A 20,585-nucleotide genomic window follows, 5' to 3' on the forward strand; every position below is an offset into this window, starting at 1 on the left:
CAAAAGTGCCCAGTCTCCTTTGATAACATTTTAGTATTTTTTAATAACAACAGTAAAAAATCATTAAAATCAATAGGTAGACATTACTCGGAGCAAAAAGAAAATATTTGTTTCATATGACCTGAAGCCCGTTCACCAAAAAAATTATATAAGTACAAAAAGGTCACCAATATCAATAGACATTACTCGGAGCTCAATATGACTTCACTATTCAAAGAAATGTTCAGGTTGAACAATTTAGTATTATAAGCCAAAGGTGCTTCTTAAGTAATTTCCAAAAAAAAGTTTTTGGAAAACGTCAATCAAAATAGTAAGCCTTAAACGTAATCTTACTTATACATTTGAATGTAGATATGTATGTATTTAAAACCTCCCCAGCATTCATTAAGTCTTAGACAACACAATTTTGACCGAAAACATGCAATTTATTTAAAAATTACTACACAAGTTTGGTCCCTTTCCATAACCAATAACCACAAGGATATTTATTGTGTTCATCTGTTTATCTGTGTATTCATTAAAAAACTTTTTGAAATATTGTTAATCTTCCACACCTCTTCTAAGTATATTATGGTTTTGTTTAAAATTAACTTTGTTTGGGCTTTGTGTTAAACTTTTGAATATTTTCTTATTATCTGATAATAATCTCGTTAGCTTCACAACCATAAGTCACAGGATATCCTACAAAATAGATTAACCATAGGTATGCCATCCGTTGATCGTAAAACAAATACCTATACCTTTTTTTTTTGTTTAACCATTTTATACCTTTTTCGCATTTAAAATTCATCACGGCATACATTAAAGTTTCCCATTCGATTTTGTTGTTGTTGTTTTATATTTTCGGTTTTCTATTTGCTAAGTTTTATTTATCGTTTTGTATAGCTCTCGCGATGGGTATTAAAGTTTACCACCTTAAACACACACACAAACAAACATATGCTAGCCATATAGAAGGTTTTGGGAAAATACCTTAAAGATATGGTATCCATTCTACACTCGTTTGGTTAAGTAATCGGGGAGAAAAGTTCATTTCACAATGTGTCTCCTTTTTTTGTTATAGTCAGTATAATATTTAAAGGTGCGAATGTGTGTTTATGGTGCGTATGTGTATCAATTTATTGTTAACACACCTGATACTATACTTCTTGGTTGTTCATTTGTTTTATTTCTGACACTTTTTTTTTTTTGGTTTTCTTTTTTTTTTTGTTAAATGTGTATCTAATACGCTGAAAATTTAAGGTGCTTGTTATAGGTATGTGAAGGTGAATTTCGCCAGACAATAACACAGTTTCGAAAGCAGGCAATAATTAATTGAAAATTTGAATGAAACAGAAATTTCACTTTTTGATGATGCAATTGAATCAACCAACATATAACAGCACAATAACTTTCAAAGATATTGGAAATGTTTCCCCGAACTTCAATGGTCAATGGTGCATTCCACTGTCACGTACAGACAAGTTTATTTTAAAATTTTTCTTCTTGCACAATCACACAACTATGCTGAGAACTTGTGGATTTCGGTTTCGCAGAATGTTTTTCAGTTTTCATATTTCTCTGGTAACATAGCAAAGGATGTTTCTAAATCCCGTTCTTTTTTGTGTATAAAAGCGGTTTTAAAAGAATAGCGATTTTTGTAGACCTCCTGAGTAAAAATAGAAATTGAATTTTTAAAGACAAAAAAAAACATTTCTTGGCCGCAGCAGCCGCAGCGACGTTAGGCCGAAAATTTCGACGCATCATCACCGCACTCTTTCATTTATATGGAGAATTTCACCGCCACACAGTGTGTCGTCCCCTTATGATAAATTACTTTTTTTTTTGTTAAAAATTAATATTTTTGCTATTAAAATATAATTTAGAAGTGTCAACTCATATGAAAACATATTTATCTTAGAAAATAACCCAGGTTATGTATTTAAAATAAGCTCCGAAACATGAGTACCTCGGAAATCGAAAATATTTTGAGGAATTTATGGGAATCTTTGAGAGTGTATATTTCACGTTTGGTAATTGTTTGAAAAATTTTGTTAATGTTATTTTGTTTATTTGAGTGTTGTTGTAAAACGTATAACAAAAAAAAATTAAATGTATAAAATTATATATGAGTTATTAAAATTTCTTTGATAAATGGCCAAAAAAAAAAAAAAATTTATTTTTAAACTTAATTTAAAAAAAAACATATAAAATCATATCGATAATTTTTTTATATTATTTTGCCTTAGGCCTATACTTAATATTGGCAAAGTTTGGTCTGCTTCTGTTTGCGATTACCAGAGATATTCACATTTATGTGCTACGAGTCAAGTACTCAAAATAATTCATTTTTTTGAGAAATATCTTCAAGGGGATCACAAAAATGAAAAAATCGATGTTTTTAATAATTTTTAGCCATACACAAGTAACAAAAAGCTGTTTACAGTGGCGACAAAATAAATAGCACATGTACCCTAAAATTTATAAAATGAAAGTTTTCCGCACTTTTTTAACTTAAAAGAGCTGTTTTATTAATGAGGAAGTAAGAACACAGATATATTTGATTTATTAAAAAAGAAATTAAGTACATTGAATTCTTTAACAAAAAATAACAACAAAATCATTAATACAGCTCAAGTTTTTTAGGACAAAATAAATGGCACACTTCCTAAAAACAAAAACAAATATTTTAACACAGTTAAAAGAAAATAACTAGTATTTGGTTGGGTAACCCTTATTATTTATCACAGCATAAAACCAGCGGTTAATAGACGTAACAAGACTCCGAAATCGTTCAAAAGGTACTGAGTACCAAGCTCGTCGAAATTCCTGCCAAAGTCTGTCCAAATTTGAGGTATCAGACCTGTTAATCGCTTTTCCCACGTCACTCTACAAGTCCTCAATAGGATTCAGATCTGGGGACTGGCTTGGCAGTTCCAATGTACTTAATTTCTTTTTTAATAAATCAAATATATCTATGTTCTTACTTCATCATTAATAAAACAGCTCTTTTAAGTTAAAAAAGTGCGAAAAACTTTCATTTTAGAAATTTTAGGGTACATGTGCTATTTATTTTGTCGCCACTGTATGTAATTAAAAATATTTTAAATATTGTTTTCAACAAGAAAAAAATTATATTTTTCTGCATACTAAATTTTTAATATAATTACTTCACCCGGCCACGCTCTACTGTGTATTATAGCGTATTTACCAACCTCGCCGATATAAAAATTTACGAAAATGCAAATAAAACGTTATTTCAAAATTTGAAAGCGATTGACAAAAAACTATTCGAGATTTGCTATGAAACGCAAATAAACATACAATTTTTTTGTATAGAGAAGATAAACAAAACAAGTTGACTTCAACTTAAGATTTCTCAAAGTAGAAAAAAGATATTGAAAAGATTTAAACGGGCTTTAAAAGAAAACATTTAGTTCTTTTAGAAACTGTCACAAATTTATTTAAAAAAAATCACCACGTTCAAAAACATAACCTCGAAAACTGTTAAAAAACGACATTTCAGATTTTCTAACGGGAATATTTCAAAAACGTGATATGATAGAATTTTTCTGACTTCGGATTCGAGTTCAGCACACCAAAAACCTTACGAAAAGTATATTTTTGTTTATATATAAAAAAAAAATTAATTTTGCTCACAAGTGGCTTCTTCAATAAATGTTAATTTCATAAATTATACTAAAAAAAAAGTAATAGGTTGTTTAATTTGTTAATTTGTAATTTTTTTTTCTATTCGTGCCATAAGAACATAAAAAAAAGATAATAAAACTCCAAAAACTTAGCTGCAAGTATTTATGATAAACTTTTGTATGGGCTCGACACACTGTGCGCCATGATAAATAATTTTGGATTGAAAAATAAAAAAAAAAATTAAACGAGGATAAGATTCGAATACGGGTGCGCAAAGCACTTTGAATTAGCAATCTAACGTCTTACCCGCACTCGGCCAACTTGTCATATTTATACAGACTGGCAGTTGGTTGCTTATGTCAAAATAACTTCGAAGGCGATTAGAACAACAGGAATAGAAATTTTTGATCATGGTGTGACTGTGGTGCGGCTATCAAAATGCGGTGCGGTGATGCGGCGGAATCCCTTTTTTACGCGGGCGTCTTTGAAATTTCTTCGTGACATCGTAGATAGGAATGTACGAAATTCAAATCGATCACGAAAACGTTAAAAACATGTTTAGCATTTTTCTATAACCGAGAAGAAAATAAAAAAATTTTGTAGGGACTACTTTCGGAACAAACAGCCATAAATCTCTTCTCTTATCGATCTAAAAAAGCCCCCTATTTGATGGTTAAAGCTCTGTCAACCTTAATTTTTATAATTTTTATATAATTTTAAATAAATGGAAATTTCGTTAGATTTTTAGTATCCATTAGTATAACGTACACCAATATTTTTTAAAAGATGATTCACTATACGAATGGATCTAAAAAAACTAAGCTTGCTCAGTAAATTCCTCAACAAATTAAAAACAAAATCTCAAATCTGGCACATGACGTGAACTTTAAAAAACTTAAAAAAAAAAAAGAAAAAAAAAATTAATTTAATAAATTTTATGTTAAAATCAACAAAAAATACCAAAACATGTTGATGGCCTCCCGATATTCTAGGTGTTATTGTCGATTAAGACGCCATGTACCAAAAGTAAGGTCCTTAAAACTTCCAAAAAGACAACGTCTGAGAACTACTCGCTGTTTCTTTTTGTACAGAAATCAATCAACATAATTCATGTTGGAAAATCACAATTTAATGAAGCAGTTGCTTTCATGAAAAACAACTTTCTCGATGATCCATTTCTTCGTGCCATGGGTATATCTATCCGCCATAGTGAAACTCAACACTTTCTGTCAAAACTATGGTTGACTCTTTTAAGATCTGGTATGTTTTTGAAATTCTTATTTTTAGGTACTCACTCATAAAAAAAAAATGTTGCGGCAACAAATTACAGTCATGTACATAATATTTACAGGACTATCATTTTCAGCAGTATACCGTCAAAAAATCTGTGGATTATGCATAAATTGCCCCCGTATTCAGCGGGGGTCACATTTTTCACATGACAACGATACTTTACTTGAATTGGCTAAATTGACACAGGCAAAAAGTACTCGCAACTTGTTGCTAGCATGGGATAAAATCGACCGAGGGGTTATATTCCCAATAAGTAAAAATAACGAAGTTGATAATGGTCGAGAAATAAAAATATTAGAATTGGCTGGTTGTACGGTTGATCACTACTATCGTCGATTAGGAATCGCGAGAAAAATGATTCAAAGCTCAGCAGACATGGCGATGTTAATGGGATTCGACTACATTCGCATTGATTGTACGCATGAAGCGACAGCAAAAATTTGTAATCAACTAGGCTGGCAAAAGATTTGGGAAATGCCATTTCAAATGTTTGATGGTGTTGCTGAAAGTAATTCTTTAGCAACGGAAAACAAAAGTTCAACTGTTCGGGTATTTGTCAAAAGGGTGAATTCAAAATTATAAATTATGTAACAATTTGTAAAATTGAAAGAAAAAAGATGAAGTTCTCATAAAAATCCATAATATCAATATTAATTATACATATATCCGGTGAGTTTTACTCTTACTCTTACTCTTACTCTTACTCTTACTCTTACTCTTACTCTTACTCTTACTCTTACTCTTACTCTTACTCTTACTCTTACTCTTACTCTTACTCTTACTCTTACTCTTACTCTTACTCTTACTCTTACTCTTACTCTTACTCTTACTCTTACTCTTACTCTTACTCTTACTCTTACTCTTACTCTTACTCTTACTCTTACTCTTACTCTTACTCTTACTCTTACTCTTACTCTTACTCTTACTCTTACTCTTACTCTTACTCTTACTCTTACTCTTACTCTTACTCTTACTCTTACTCTTACTCTTACTCTTACTCTTACTCTTACTCTTACTCTTACTCTTACTCTTACTCTTACTCTTACTCTTACTCTTACTCTTACTCTTACTCTTACTCTTACTCTTACTCTTACTCTTACTCTTACTCTTACTCTTACTCTTACTCTTACTCTTACTCTTACTCTTACTCTTACTCTTACTCTTACTCTTACTCTTACTCTTACTCTTACTCTTACTCTTACTCTTACTCTTACTCTTACTCTTACTCTTACTCTTACTCTTACTCTTACTCTTACTCTTACTCTTACTCTTACTCTTACTCTTACTCTTACTCTTACTCTTACTCTTACTCTTACTCTTACTCTTACTCTTACTCTTACTCTTACTCTTACTCTTACTCTTACTCTTACTCTTACTCTTACTCTTACTCTTACTCTTACTCTTACTCTTACTCTTACTCTTACTCTTACTCTTACTCTTACTCTTACTCTTACTCTTACTCTTACTCTTACTCTTACTCTTACTCTTACTCTTACTCTTACTCTTACTCTTACTCTTACTCTTACTCTTACTCTTACTCTTACTCTTACTCTTACTCTTACTCTTACTCTTACTCTTACTCTTACTCTTACTCTTACTCTTACTATTACTCTTACTCTTACTCTTACTCTTACTCTTACTCTTACTCTTATTCTTACTCTTACTCTTACTCTTACTCTTACTCTTACTCTTACTCTTACTCTTACTCTTACTCTTACTCTTACTCTTACTCTATTTTTTACATCTTCTTAATGTTTTGGTGAAATTCATCTTTGTCAATGCAACACAAAGGCGTTGTTTGATTTACATTTGACACGGGTAACACCAACACACCACTTGGATTGCAACTGTCAGTCCCTTATAATGCTCTAAAAGTAAAGAGTATTTTCGAGGTTGAATAGGAGATGCGGGACAAAGAAACCCAATCAAACCCCACAAAAAAAAAAAAAAAAATAAAAACAAGAACGGAAAACTTCAGCGCGTAAAATTTATATCATAGGTTTTATCACTGCCAGAGCCGAGCGTGAGCTCACGTATGTAATATAGATTCAATATGAGTCCTGGATATAGAGTAACGCACACACATAGAGAGAGAAAGAGAGAAATAAGAAATGCAAATGGGATGGGGGATCAAGTTCAAAAGAAAATTTCCAATCTTGATGCGGTATTTCTGTCACCGACGATGATAATACGTTAGGATTAAGCGTAGAACAATACGGTAAACAGACTGGATAAAAGCTACTTAGGAATCAAAATGATCCTTTAAATGACTTCGAAGCCCGATGACGACGACAACAGCAAAAACAAAAACAACAAAAAAGGGTGATGTAGTAGTAGATGACGAACGAAGGTATACTAGCATAATGGCGGCCGATTCTGTGTGCAAATTCTTCTCTATGGTACGAAGAAACTTTGAATTGAATTTTGTCATACCAGCAGCACGTTCTTGATTTATCTTTATAGCTGCATCCAAGTGGTTCTTATTTGTTTCATTTTTTTTTTTTCTTCTACTCTATACTTCTTTGCTTTCGTTTTCACCGAGAATAATATCCTCTACTCCCTTAGACGAAGGAGCTCTGTTTTATAGATGTTTAAGGAGAAATTGAAATACGTGAAGCGTAAAACAGGCACCTGTATTACCGTACATAATAATGTATTGCAATGTGCGCTTGAACTTAACGCTAAAGAACTTTTTGGTTTTCCCATTTTGTATAGAATTTTTCTTGTTGTTGTTTTTTTCCTAGCACTTTTTTGATGGTGCTTTATAATAATAAATGTAATTTCATAATTGGCACTTGCCGTTGTTTTAATTTGAAGAGCAAAATTGTTTTAAACAGGAAGTGAATGGTGAAGAGAATCTGCGCGTTGGGCGCCAATTAAGGTATTATAAAATTGTTTTTCCATGTTAATCATTTTGAATGGGATTTTCTTTTTATTTTCTTTATAATATGAGAAAGAGAGAAGTTAATTTCTTACATCAATTGAATAAGTGTTTCTTCTACGTATTATATGGAATTTTCGATAATAATGTTAATTTCTTTAAAATATTCACTATAAATAATTTGGTTCATGTTAAAGGTTAAAAACGTAAATAAGTTTTTATATTTGTTGTTTTTTTATGATTGAATGGTTGATGGTTGTTGGTTGATGGTCTTAAACTTCGCAAGAGAATTCTCAAATACATATGTCGTTGAATGTAAAGATGGATCACTGTGGCGTATGCGTGATATTTTTTTTGACAACAGTTATAAAATGATTCGTTTCACAGGTAACAATCACAAAGTCAAACTAGATCGCTCGAAATAATGTCAATAAATTAATGTTGGATTACTTTTTTTTGTTAGAAAAGCGGATTACGAGACGACTGAACGTAACACAACAATTTTAGATGAGAATATTTTTTTTTTCATAGTTTTTTAGAGTGTAATTTTGCACCAATTTTGCTTTAGTTTTTGAACTTATTTTTTTTTTGTATTTTCATAGTTTATGATATAATCAATTTTATTCAATATAACATAATCTATAACCAACGGACAAGCAAGAGGCTTTCAAATATACCTCATCTGTCATATTACGAGAAGTAGTTTAAAAGCTATTATGACATACACATTCTTCAAACAAAAACCACTAAAATTAGTTGAAAATTGATGAAGATCTAGAATTTTTCTGAACTCGAATTCGGAAAATAAAACGGTTTTGTTAGTTTTTTTGGGGCTACATTGAAAAAAAATGCGGTTTTATTATGTATTATATTAAGCCCTGAAAATTAACTTGCTTACTTACCCGAGAAAGGTAATTTTAAAAGTTGGTTCTTGCCACACAGTGTAAGTGAAATGAAGTGAAGAGAAGTTATAAGTGATATATAGGATTCTCAAATTTAATTTAATGAAAATTTGGGTCACTGTGGCGTGCTATTATTTTTTTTTAGCTTATAAACATCTTTAAAATAATAGTTGCTTAAGATTTTGCATTGAAGGTGTGAGCAAAAATCAGAATATAATAAAAACCAAAAGTTTGATGTCACTAAATAGAAATTAAAAAAAGTTAGAAATTTTCAATTTTCCATAAATAAATAACATAGAAAAAAATGTTTTTGGTTTTTATAACTCAATTTTTCATATAAAACTGCTAAAATATTTCCTGCATGCTCTAAGCAAATTTAAGCTTCTTTAAAATGGTTTAAGCACTCAAAATCTGTAGTAAAACCAATCTTAGCACCTTCGGTAAAAACATTTTAGTACGTTTATTTATTGCTCTTTATAAAACTCCGTTAAAAAAATCCCAGGGAATCTTAATTTATTTTGAAAAAAAATCTGTCAAAAGCTAAATTTTGTCAAGTCAAACAAATATAATTTTTTTTTACAAGTTAAAAAGGATGAAGAAGCACATAAGTTGATATTTTAAAGTGAGATATCCTCCGAAAACAAATATTTACATATGTACATTATGCACAAGCACATGCATCAGTATAAAATAACCGTCGAATGTAACTTAGAAGAAAAGACAGCGGGTTTTGGTATATAAGCGATTTTTTAAGAATCAACTGGCTAGCAATGGCCGGCTTGATTTTGGCAATGTTTGGACACAAAAGGGACACACGGAAAAATTCAGCAATAGATAGAACAAAATTGATCTTTATCACGTCACAATATTTACAATAAATGCCTGTCTTTGAAGAATGTAATCCATTCCATGTGTTTGTGTATACCCATAGAAATAAAAATGATAGAATTTCTGGCGAGCCGCATTCACTACGTATTTATGGAATAAATACATTATTTATACCTACAAAAAATTCTAGTCTGGACTTTTATTCACTATTGTGTTTTTTTTTCTCAACAATGGGCAGGTTCAGAAACGTTAGGCACTAAATATTTAGGTAATTTCTCGGTCTCTGATTGGCCAGCTGTCAAAAAAAATCTTTCCAATTTAGGTCATTTTATTGGAAAGCTAACTGGAAAGTTAGGCAAGAAATTTTTCCCTAAAAATTTAGGAAAGTTTTTGTTTGTCAACATGACAGTAGATTGTTTTTAATTAAAGAATTAATTTAGCAAAATTAAATTTATTTGTGTGAAAAACGAGTAAGAAGTGCACTATCGGTTATAATTAATATTATTCATTAAAGTAAAGTGAAATTTGGTGTCTTCCCCATGCATCGGTAAAATACTTAATAGCTCAGGGAAATTAGTCAAAATATGGGCATGAAATCGCATTTTTCGCGGGACAAAATTTTTTTCATGAAATGTGTTCGGGTGGTTGTCCTTATCGTAAAAGTCAATTTGTTGGGATAATTGGAGGTTGGGAACAGCCGCCATCTTGGAAAAGAGATTGGTATCGTTTTTATTGAATAGCTCCATTGTTATTCATTTTAACAAAAAATGACAAAGGTAAGACTTATTAACAATAAAATTATCTAAGAAATGATATACAAAACAATTCCGTGAGTTGATTAAATAAAATTTTATAGTTGGTCAAAGTGCGTGTTTGTATCGCAAGGTTGGGACAAAATGACATTTTTTCATATATCTGACGAACTTTTGATTTGTTTGGATAATTCTTCAAGAATGAATTGTAGTACTTATAATTACCTATAAAATGAGCCCACAATCGTTATTGTCATCATCGTATTGTAGAAGTAATCTAACTCCGACTCTCTCCATGTACTAGTCAAAAGTAAGAAAAAAGCTGTTTTTTTGCTAGTAGGCCGACAAAATTTTGGGAGTAGAGGTATAACCAAAATATAAGTACGCAGTTTTGCAGCCATACGCGTGTTAATGTCGATTTCAAAGGTCTGAAAACTCTAATTTTGTGCTTTATACGGTTTTTGGGGGGTTAAATAACGTAAGTTTTCCAGTTAATGTGAATGGGCTAAATTTATACTATTTGAAATTATAAATATACAAGCTGATGCTCTATTATTTTTCCTAAATCTGGACACCTCAATCTCGGCTATGGGGTTAATAGAACTCACGATATAAGCTTTTTTAACTAACCATATCAGGCTTTTCAATTCAAATAAACAAACAAAAATCTTAACAAAAAAAGCTTCTAAAACATAATCGTATAAACGGCTTATATATAGTTCTATTGGTCACATCCTCAAGATTGGGGTGTTCAGATTTAGGAAAAATAATAGAGCATCAGCTTGTATATTTATAATTTCAAATAGTATAAATTTAGCCCATTCACATTAACTGGAAAACTTACGTTATTTAACCCCCCAAAAACCGTATAAAGCACAAAATTAGAGTTGTCAGACCTTTGAAATCGACATTAACACGCGTATGGCTGCAAAACTGCGTACTTATATTTTGGTTATACCTCTACTCCCAAAATTTTGTCGGCCTACTAGCAAAAAAACAGCTTTTTTCTTACTTTTGACTAGTACATGGAGAGAGTCGGAGTTAGATTACTTCTACAATACGATGGTGACAATAACGATTGTGGGCTCATTTTATAGGTAATTATAAGTACTACAATTCATTCTTGAAGATTTATCCAAACAAATCAAAAGCTCGTCAGATATATGAAAAAATGTCATTTTGTCCCAACCTTGCGATACAAACACGCACTTTGACCAACTTTAAAATTTTATTTAATCAACTCACGGAATTGTTTTGTATATCATTTCTTAGATAATTTTATTGTTAATAAGTCTTACCTTTGTCATTTTTTGTTAAAATGAATAACAATGGAGCTATTCAATAAAAACGATACCAATCTCTTTTCCAAGATGGCGGCTGTTCCCAACCTCCAATTATCCCAACAAATTGACTTTTACGATAAGGACAACCACCCGAACACATTTCATGAAAAAAATTTTGTCCCGCGAAAAATGCGATTTAAATTACTAATTTCCCTGGGCTATAAGTAAATTTTGAAATTTGACAATAGCATCATATCCAAACTAATTTAGTCATTTTACTCAAATTTCCGTTCAGAAAATGACGTTGCCTAAATAACTAGTCCCTAATATTTCCTGAACGTGCCCAATTCCTAAGCTCATTTGACAAACAAACTTTTTTCAAATAAAATAATAAATTAAACAATAATTTATAAAATGACATTTGACACTAATGGAGAGTGAATAAATAGAAATCCTGCTTAAGACCTCCATTTGCTCGGCTTTTTATCTAAAAGGACTTTTAAATTTAATGCTCAATTAGATAATGATGTCAAACTTCAAAAAATTGCTTTAAAGAGATTGAATTAAACAAATTTTTAAATTCCAATTTTTAATGGGGATTTAATTTTAATGGAGAGTCAATAAATTGGGCCTAGACTCATAAGATTAAGGGCGCGGGTGCGGTCGGATTCAGACATCTTTTTTTTTAACAACATTAAACAAGCTTTATCTGAATTTTAAATATAATTTTTTCTCAAAAACATTTTCCAAAGTGGTTTTTTTTTTTAAACTTAAAACCCTTTTGTTTAGTTATTTTTTGGCATTCTATTTTTAATCATAGACTATGGAAATAGAAATATGTACAATACATATGAACATTAGGGTGTTCGTTATTTAGGCTTTTTTCGTGAATCAAGTTTCTAAGTGGAAAAACTGTTTCCAAATAATACAAAAAAAAAAATCCTCTAATTTTTTCAGATTTTTATTGTGGCACTATATGGCGCACAGTGGATCGAAACTGTGAAAAAGTGGTCATGGGGCTGTAACTTCTGATCTAATGAACGAATTTTAAAACGGTTTTCACTATATTGCTTCTTGAAATTCACAGAATTGAATTCAGTAAAAAAATTACAAAAATTTTTTAGTTCTTTAATTTTTTTTTACCTAAAATATCAGTTAGCATACAAAAATTACCAAATAATTATTTTACTACGCAGAAAATTATTAATTTACATTGTTTTCTCATTTATTAATTAAAAAAAGCGTTTACTTTGTTTAACAGTCTTTTAAAATACTGATAATTTGCAAAAAAAAAAATCTTATGAATAAAAAATAGATTAAAAATGAATAAAATTGTATATATGTACCTATTTTTTAAAGTAATTTTTTAAACAAAAAACTGGATTAGTAGTAATCTAACCTACATAAGTTTAAGTTTTTCAAAAAATCGAAAAAAATACTTTTTATTTTAATGAAACGAGAAATAATTCAAATAACAATTTTTTTGTAAGGCAAACTTTAATTCGAAACCATCAATTTGTTTTTTTTTTCTTATTTTAAGCTTACTTAGTACGCTGCTAAAGCGAAACGAAAATGTTTCTAAGTCTCCAAAGTCAATAGCGAAAGTCAAAATTAAATAAAGTCAATAAATTAAAACTAGAAAATAATTTTGAAGACAAAACACTTGAAATTAAAATTCACAAGGCGCAAATTTCTTTTGGACCAAGAAATTTGAACAAATCGCACTGGTTAACTCAAAATTTTGTTTTGCTTGAGGTGACATCATATTTTACACAATATTATTATATTTATATTTCTAAGATTTTAACTAATTCCTGAATAATTAATTGCATTATTTCTAAAAAGGAACTTGATAAAAAAATTATTTTTTTATAATTTTGAACAGTTTGTAAATAAACAGTTTTTAGCTGATTCAGCGAGAATTTTTTTTTTTTTGAGTTACTAAAGTCTTGTAATATACTAATCACAAATATTAGTGAAAAATTAGTGAAAGCTCTCCAAGTATTCAAATACAGGTAAGAATGTCATTTGCCAAGCTGTTGTGCTGTGAAACGAAAAGCATAACAAAATTTTTCTTTCTGCTGTTTTTGTATGAAAATTTTCGTTTCGCTTCATTAGGATACTGGACTTTATAAATTGAAATTTAATTATTTTTTTTTAATTAAACATAAGTTAAATTGCTACTTTATAATCCAGTTTTTGTTGAAAAATACATATGTATGTATATAATATTTCATATGTTCGTTCATTTGTTGATCGATCTGAAAGTGCTTTATTCCTAAAAAAAAACTTAAAAATTAATTGTTTTTACTCATTCTTTCTTTAATTTTATGTCAATCTGATTTACATTATGTATCCAGTAGTAACATTCTTCCTTTTAACTACCCCATGCCACTTTTAGATAGCCAAACAACACCAAGCCTCCCCCTTGCAGATTAGAAAAAATACTACCTTAGGGGGTAAATTTACAAAGATGGTGCTCGAAAGAACGGGGTCGAATTCGGTCGGATCCAAAAGCTTAAAAATATTACACACAAAATACTAAGCTTTCATTCTAGACTACTTAGAAAGCTTGCATATGTAAGCATTTTTTTAAAAGCCTTTTCAAAGTTAAGTGAAATTTTTAAAAAGGGTTAAAGAAAAACGGGTTTTAGAATTATTTAGAAATATAATTTTGTGATTTTTGTCTTAAAAATATATTTAAGATATCATCATCTTATGGAAAAAATTTACTTCAAGAAGATATCTTAAAAAATGAGCTAGATACAAGAGTATGAAAATTGCTAAGAAAACCATCATTTTTTTTTCTTGTGAAATGGTGGATTATGAAAGAAGGGACAATTATCTGTGCAATCCAAAAAAAATTCGTACAATAAACTAAAAAAAAAAATCACCCCATGACCGGAATTTTGTACCTACTAGTCGATCCACTGTGTGGCGCCCCAACAGGTATAGAAATAGGTATGTGTTGACTTATGAGGCCATTTTTTTGGATATAGACTTTAATCGAAATGGTAACGAAGTTACGAATAACAGAGTTACGCGCGACAGAGTTACGGCCGTCAAAGTTACGCGAAACCGAAGTTACGAAAAACTCCTATCCAATCAAAATTTTACAAGATTAAATAACACCCATTTTCGCTTAACTCATTTAGTTCTGACCAATGAGAAAAATGTTAATCTCTTGTTTGTATTTCCATAATTCCATATCGTTCCTCGCAATTTTTGCTAACCCAAAAATCACATGTCATAGCTTGACATAACTTTAGAATTCGTAACTCTAGTTTTTCGTAACTTCAGTTTCGCGTAACTTTGACGCTCGTAACTCTGTCGCCCGTAACTCTGGTATTCGTAAATTCGTCAGTTTCCCACTTCAATCAAGTTTTTTTGATGAGGTTCTAAATTAAACAACGTTTTCAAAAAGGTATAAACCATTTTTCTAGGACCAGGGCATGCATGGTCTTTAACAAACATATGAAATAGCATGAAAAATAAAATACAACCCAAAAAAACATGCATGCCCTGACTAAACCCCTGGTCCTAGAAAAATGGTACCTATAGCTATTTTTGATTCAGCTGAGCTGCGTCCTAAAATCACGCTTTACATCAGCCCATTTATGCATCCCTTACAGATATATTTTTTGTTTTTAATTTGACGCATAACATTATCCTAGCTTCGTTGAATTTCAAATTCACCTCGTTTGGCGTCGCAAAAAAAAAAACCCTTTTGCCTTTGCAGTGAAGAAGAAAAGTTAATTTGCAGCTTTTTAATTACCAAAGTTAATTACTTACATCGTTTAGGTATACCTTCATATCTAAGTGTGTGTTACCGCACACTGACTGAATAATATGTTTGCAAATGTGTTTGTATATGTGTTTACCAATACTTACTTTTATCTACGTTTATTTTTGCCATTATACTTTCCTACTCCATCAGGCAAGTGGCGTCAAAAGATTTAAATTATTCACCTTAATTAGCTGCATGGCACTCACACATACATACAGTACTTGCAGTTAAGGCTAATTGGTTTGGGGTTTCGTTAAACGATTTATCCTCGACAGGGATTAAGAAGAAGCTGGCTGCCTCAATGCATATACAGATACACCAAGCACATCAAGGTTTTAGTAAAATGAGGTAAAGAACGCATAATGTTCGCATGAACCTTCCATATACTTGCCTTCGTTGATAATATGAATTTCCAACAATAACTTATCCGATTTTAATATGAAATTCTGGAAAGCTTTAAACTGCACAACAACACCAGAACATACATATAAAACTATATAATGCTACTTTATACATCTCCAGAAATCGATGAACCACATTGAATTGTGCATATAATATGGAAAAGCAGATTCACCTCATCGTAAATTTGTGACGTTCAATATAATGATGGTGGCTGTGGATTTGGTATTGATTCTTGTTATATTGAGGTTTGTGTGGCTGCAGAATTGTGCAGTGCAACCGATTCAGGTGTTATGCAGCATTATGGATGGATTGCGTGTTGTGTGTGGGTAATAATTAATGCGGGTATTTAGAGGTTTTTTTTTTGTCATATAGACTATGACGTCGGCTGAAGGATTCATACGGCACACAGTGGTTCAAAGATGGAAAAAACCCAAAAAAGTGAAACAATTTTTTCAATTTTTTTGATTTGGTTTTTTGATTAAAAATAAATTTAAATACAGAATGCAATCGGCTCCCGGAAATTACGCCAGATTTTTTTTTTTTTTGGAAAAAACGCCAGAATATTTCTTTTGGTCAAAATTGGAAAAAACACCAGAAAATAGTTTGGAAAAAAAGGCAGAAATATTGGAAATTGTGCCAGACAGCTATGGAAAAAGATTCGGAAAATGAAATGGAAATTAGGCCTAAAAATAATACATTCTGGCTTAATTTCGACATTTCGTTTTGGAAAAAGAGCCTGAAAATTAATAAATTCTGTTTTATTTTCCATTTTCATTTTGGGATAAATGCCAGAAAAGTTTTTTTTAAATTCTAACAAAAAACTGAAAAAATAAGTAAAAATAAAACTAGCTTTAATCTGAAGTGAGCGATTGTGTACCTACTACGGGGGGAGGATGGGGGACCGACCGTACAAAAATTAACATTTTGTTACAAAAACTGTAACTTTAAAGTAAAAGTATACTTAAAATAATCAAGCATACGAAAATTAATTATCGATGTTACGAAAACTAAATTTAATTATTTTAGTATTTTTTTCTGGCTCTTTTTCAAAAACAAAAAAGGAAAAAACGCCCGATGGTCTCTGGCTTTTTTTCCAATTTTTTTTTGTCTGGCTTTTTTTCCATTTTTTGATGAAATGGAAAAAGCACCAGACATTTTTTTGGAAAAAATGCCAGAAATACTGGAAATATTCCCAGAAAAATTTTGCACTTTTTGCCTAGGAAAAAAAGCCAGATTTTGTATGAAAAATTTTTTGGCTTTTTTTCCAAAAAAAAAATCTGGCGTAATTTCCTATGGCGTAATTTCCGGGAGCCATGCAATCAATTTTAATTTTTTGCATAGCCTGGGTCCCGAGTATACTTAGCTCAAACTAGATTCTTTAAAATTTTGGAAAACTAAAAAACTAGATTCTTTAAAATTTTGGAAATTTCGTTCTTTTTTTCTGCAACTTTTGACGAATTTTTTTTTAAGAATAGAGCTTTTTAAAAAAAAAAAATCATGTGTGCAATTCACACGTGGTAGAAGTGAAACCTTAAAAAATCATTTTTCTTGAAAAAAAAAAAATAGAAAAAATCTACCTATTTTTATTCTATCACCTTCAAATCCATGTTTTTTATATGACAACCTATATAAATTTTATATCATCTGAAAGCTTTTTGTCTTAGCTCAAAATATATATATCGATCGGTCTATGAGACTTCTACAAAAAGAGCTAGAATTTTTTGAACTCGATCAATTTCCATAAAAAAAAGCGAAAATACACGTATTTTTATCTTCTCACGCTATTAAATGCATTTTTTCCCTAACAACCTATAAAAAATTTAATACCATCTGAAAGCTTATTGTCTAAGCTCAAAATATATATATCGATCAGACCCGTGAGACATCTATTTTTTAAACTCGATGAAATTTCATAAAAAAAAAGAAAAAAAAAATTATTTTTATGTTCTCATGCTATTAAATCAATTTTTTTGTTTGACAACCTTTAAAAAAATTTATACCATGTGAAAGCTTATTGTTTCACCTTGTATAATGATGCATAAATCTTATTTCAAAGATGTCTACAAGAGAAGTTAGAATTTTTTAAAGTCAACCATGTCGAATTTCCAGACTGAGATTACGGTACTTCCTACACTGGTAGCTGGTTATCGCCAACAGATCTCCACAGGTGTTTTGAGGTATTTTTAAATTTTTTTTCAATTTAAGATTGTGTAACTTGTAGAGCACGTAACGTTATGTGTGATATATCAAATAAAAGGTTATGTTATCAGCATGCGTATTAAAATTAAATCAAATTTGTATGTGCACTAGATCAAAAGATATAACGTGTGTTGAAAAAGAACATCTTTTTACCGTTATCTCCGAATTTTGATTATTAAATAAATTGAAATTTTGTACAATTAGAAAAATCAAAAATTTTCAAAAAAAAGGGAAAATATCAGAAAACGGTATAAATTTAACTTTTTTTTTGAAAACTTTTAATTTTCTTTGGTTTATCTAAAATTTAAACGGTTTGTTTTAATAAAATGTTGAAATAAACTCAAACGAATTTAATTTTGCTCATAATCAACCATAGTTATAAAATAGCGGCACATTTTCTCACCGTACCGTAAAAAGGCCTATTTTGATAGCTTTTCTAAAATGATCTCAAATGTAAGAAAACATTTTTTTTAGCAAAGTAAACTTAATTTATCTGTAGAGAATTAAATGAAGTTTTCAAATGTATCCTTTAATTCTCTGTAAGGTGATCCGTTGTTAAGATAGTCAAAGTCAAAACTATGGTTTTTGGTTTACAGTCTAAAAAAATCGTAAAAGTTTGAAACAAAAAGAATTTTAAAGCCAAATAAATAGCCTTTCCAAAAATGATAATCATTTTTTTGCAAAAAATGTTCCCAATTTTTTTAGAGAAAAGTAAAAACAAAACAAATTTGGAAAATTTTGGTATTTGAATAGTTCCAGATCTAGTTATTTTTACCATTAGAAATAAAATATTTAGTTTTTAAATGTAGCTTTCACATGCTTTTTGTTTTGTCATGATACGATCATTTTTTTACTATCGAAAATCACTAAAAAAAAAATTACAATTTTTTGGGCTAGTAAGTAAGTAGTAAGGTGCTATAATAATTCTGAAACTTTTTAGTTATTTGCTTTCTCAAAACCTTCTTTGTATTCAGTTTTAATAGAGTTTTAAAAGTATAAGAGAAATTCACATCACAAAAAAAAACAAGAAAAGGAAACAAAAATAATGAATATACTCGTATTAATCAATACAACTTTTGAAAAAATGAGTAATTAGTACGACGCACAATTTTTAGATCACGATGAGAATTCGTTTTATTTAATTTATATAACAAATTTCAAAACATAGAAGGGAACCACTGTGCGGCAGTGAAAACTTCTTAAATGAATATGAAAAAAAAAAAAAAAAAAAATACAAAAAAAATGCCATAAAATGATGGGTTATAGAATTGTGTAAGGATGAAATTACACTTCTTATTTGGAACTAGAAACATGTTTTAAGAGTTTGCTCTAAGTTATATGAATTTATTTTAAACCTTTATAATTTTATTCACAAACTCAATTCATACAAAGTGCTTCGCATTCTTCCTTAGAATTGAATCGATTGTCATTTCCTTTGCAGCCACCATAGCTAAATTCAATGCATTTATCTTCTGCGACATTGTAAGACCACCTATAGAACAATCCTCGGCATTTCATCCTTCCATTACCATCAACAGAGTGTTGTTGTAAGCAAGCCTCTGTAATGAATTATAAGAAAACAAAAATATACAATTTTTGTGAAAAATTATTCTCTGTAACAAATTTACCTGGTTTTTCAGCTGCAATATTTGAAACAAACACAAAAATAGTCAAAATTATTCCTAAAATGATCTTCATTGTGAATACGAATTAAATAGCTTCTTGTTGCAGAGAATTCAAATAGTAAATGATCTAAGAATTATTTTTTTGTGAAACAAATTGGTTATAATTTTGATGGCTAACCTTGGTCAAAATAAATAGATATTTTATGGATTCTCTTATCATCCATAAGTATGCATGTCTAATGCTGTTCAAATTTTAAATGAAATGATTTTGTGAACAAAAATTTTATAGATAAGGGTTTTTTTTTGTTGTTGTTTATATTGTCTTAATTTATATTAACAAACTTTTCGTTCAAAATGTTTCCTAAACAAATTATATATATGTTTGTAAAGGCATCGCCAGAAAGAGCGCGTTTCAATGCCGCCTAACACACAGTGGTGCCTTTGATGCTTTTAGGGGTCAAAAATCATTTGCACCGGCCATTCCTTAATGAAATTTGGTACACTGAATAATATTTGTACAAAGAATAGGTACAAAAAAAGGCTTCATTTTTTTTTTTATTTTCAAAATGACAGCTCCAAAATGGTGGTCAAAATAAGGGGTTGGGGTCAAAATTCTTTTGTCAAAATTCTGCTTTCAAAATTCTGCTTTTCAAAATTCAGTTTTTCAAAATTCTGCAAAAAATTAAAAAAGGGTTTGGAAAGGGATCGGGTCAAAATTCTGGCTTCAAAATTCTGCTTTTCAAAATTCTGCTTTTTCAGCGAAAATTCTGTTTTTCAAAATTCTGCTTTTTAAAATTCTGCTTTTCAAAATTCTGCCAGCATTATATTTGAACAAAAAAATTCTGCTAATTCTGTTTTTTTTTTTTTTTTTATAGCATATGCGCTGGCTAAAGAAAAATACACCTCATTAATGTAATTCAACATTGGTACTTTCCTAAAATTTTTTATTTAAGTGTCGCAAATATTTTTTGAAATGCATATACTGACTTTCTTTCAAATAAAA

The 20,585-nt window shown here is 29.9% G+C and overlaps 2 protein-coding genes across 4 annotated transcripts; one reads left to right on the top strand and one right to left on the bottom strand.

Annotated features, from left to right (window-relative positions):
• The first annotated feature begins 4,455 nt into the window (after positions 1-4,455).
• Positions 4,456-5,577, top strand: LOC129912226 (uncharacterized). 3 transcript variants are annotated; one of them, XM_055990375.1, is made up of 3 exons: positions 4,456-4,661; positions 4,722-4,890; positions 4,961-5,577. In XM_055990375.1, the coding sequence occupies exons 2-3, from the start codon at positions 4,779-4,781 to the stop codon at positions 5,503-5,505; spliced, it is 657 nt and encodes a 218-aa protein (XP_055846350.1). In that variant the 5' UTR covers positions 4,456-4,661; positions 4,722-4,778; the 3' UTR covers positions 5,506-5,577. The 3 variants fall into 3 exon arrangements, with proteins under 3 accessions (XP_055846350.1, XP_055846348.1, XP_055846349.1); XM_055990373.1 differs by having other exon boundaries at positions 4,457-4,656; XM_055990374.1 differs by having other exon boundaries at positions 4,461-4,656; positions 4,982-5,577.
• A 13,641-nt stretch (positions 5,578-19,218) lies between these two features.
• Positions 19,219-19,721, bottom strand: LOC129912568 (trypsin inhibitor-like). The gene is made up of 2 exons (XM_055990872.1): positions 19,586-19,721; positions 19,219-19,516 (listed from the first exon to the last, which is right to left on the bottom strand). Exons 1-2 carry the CDS (start codon positions 19,653-19,655, stop codon positions 19,335-19,337), a joined length of 252 nt encoding a protein of 83 aa, XP_055846847.1. The 5' UTR covers positions 19,656-19,721; the 3' UTR covers positions 19,219-19,334.
• Between the last annotated feature and the right edge of the window lie 864 nt (positions 19,722-20,585).

This window comes from Episyrphus balteatus, chromosome 2 (genome assembly GCF_945859705.1).
Source record: "Episyrphus balteatus chromosome 2, idEpiBalt1.1, whole genome shotgun sequence".
In the NCBI taxonomy this organism is placed as follows: domain Eukaryota; kingdom Metazoa; phylum Arthropoda; class Insecta; order Diptera; family Syrphidae; genus Episyrphus; species Episyrphus balteatus.

Excerpts from the sequence above, each read along its gene's own strand:
- LOC129912568 (XM_055990872.1), bottom strand. The coding sequence starts at position 19,655 with ATGAAGATCATTTTAGGAATAATTTTGACTATTTTTGTGTTTGTTTCA. Across the intron at positions 19,517-19,585 it reads TATTGCAGCTGAAAAACCAG|AGGCTTGCTTACAACAACAC; the intron begins GTAAATTTGTTA and ends AATTCATTACAG.
- LOC129912226 (XM_055990373.1), top strand. The coding sequence starts at position 4,597 with ATGTTGATGGCCTCCCGATATTCTAGGTGTTATTGTCGATTAAGACGC. Across the intron at positions 4,657-4,721 it reads TAAGACGCCATGTACCAAAA|AAATCAATCAACATAATTCA; the intron begins GTAAGGTCCTTA and ends CTTTTTGTACAG. Across the intron at positions 4,891-4,960 it reads GTTGACTCTTTTAAGATCTG|TCATGTACATAATATTTACA; the intron begins GTATGTTTTTGA and ends AACAAATTACAG.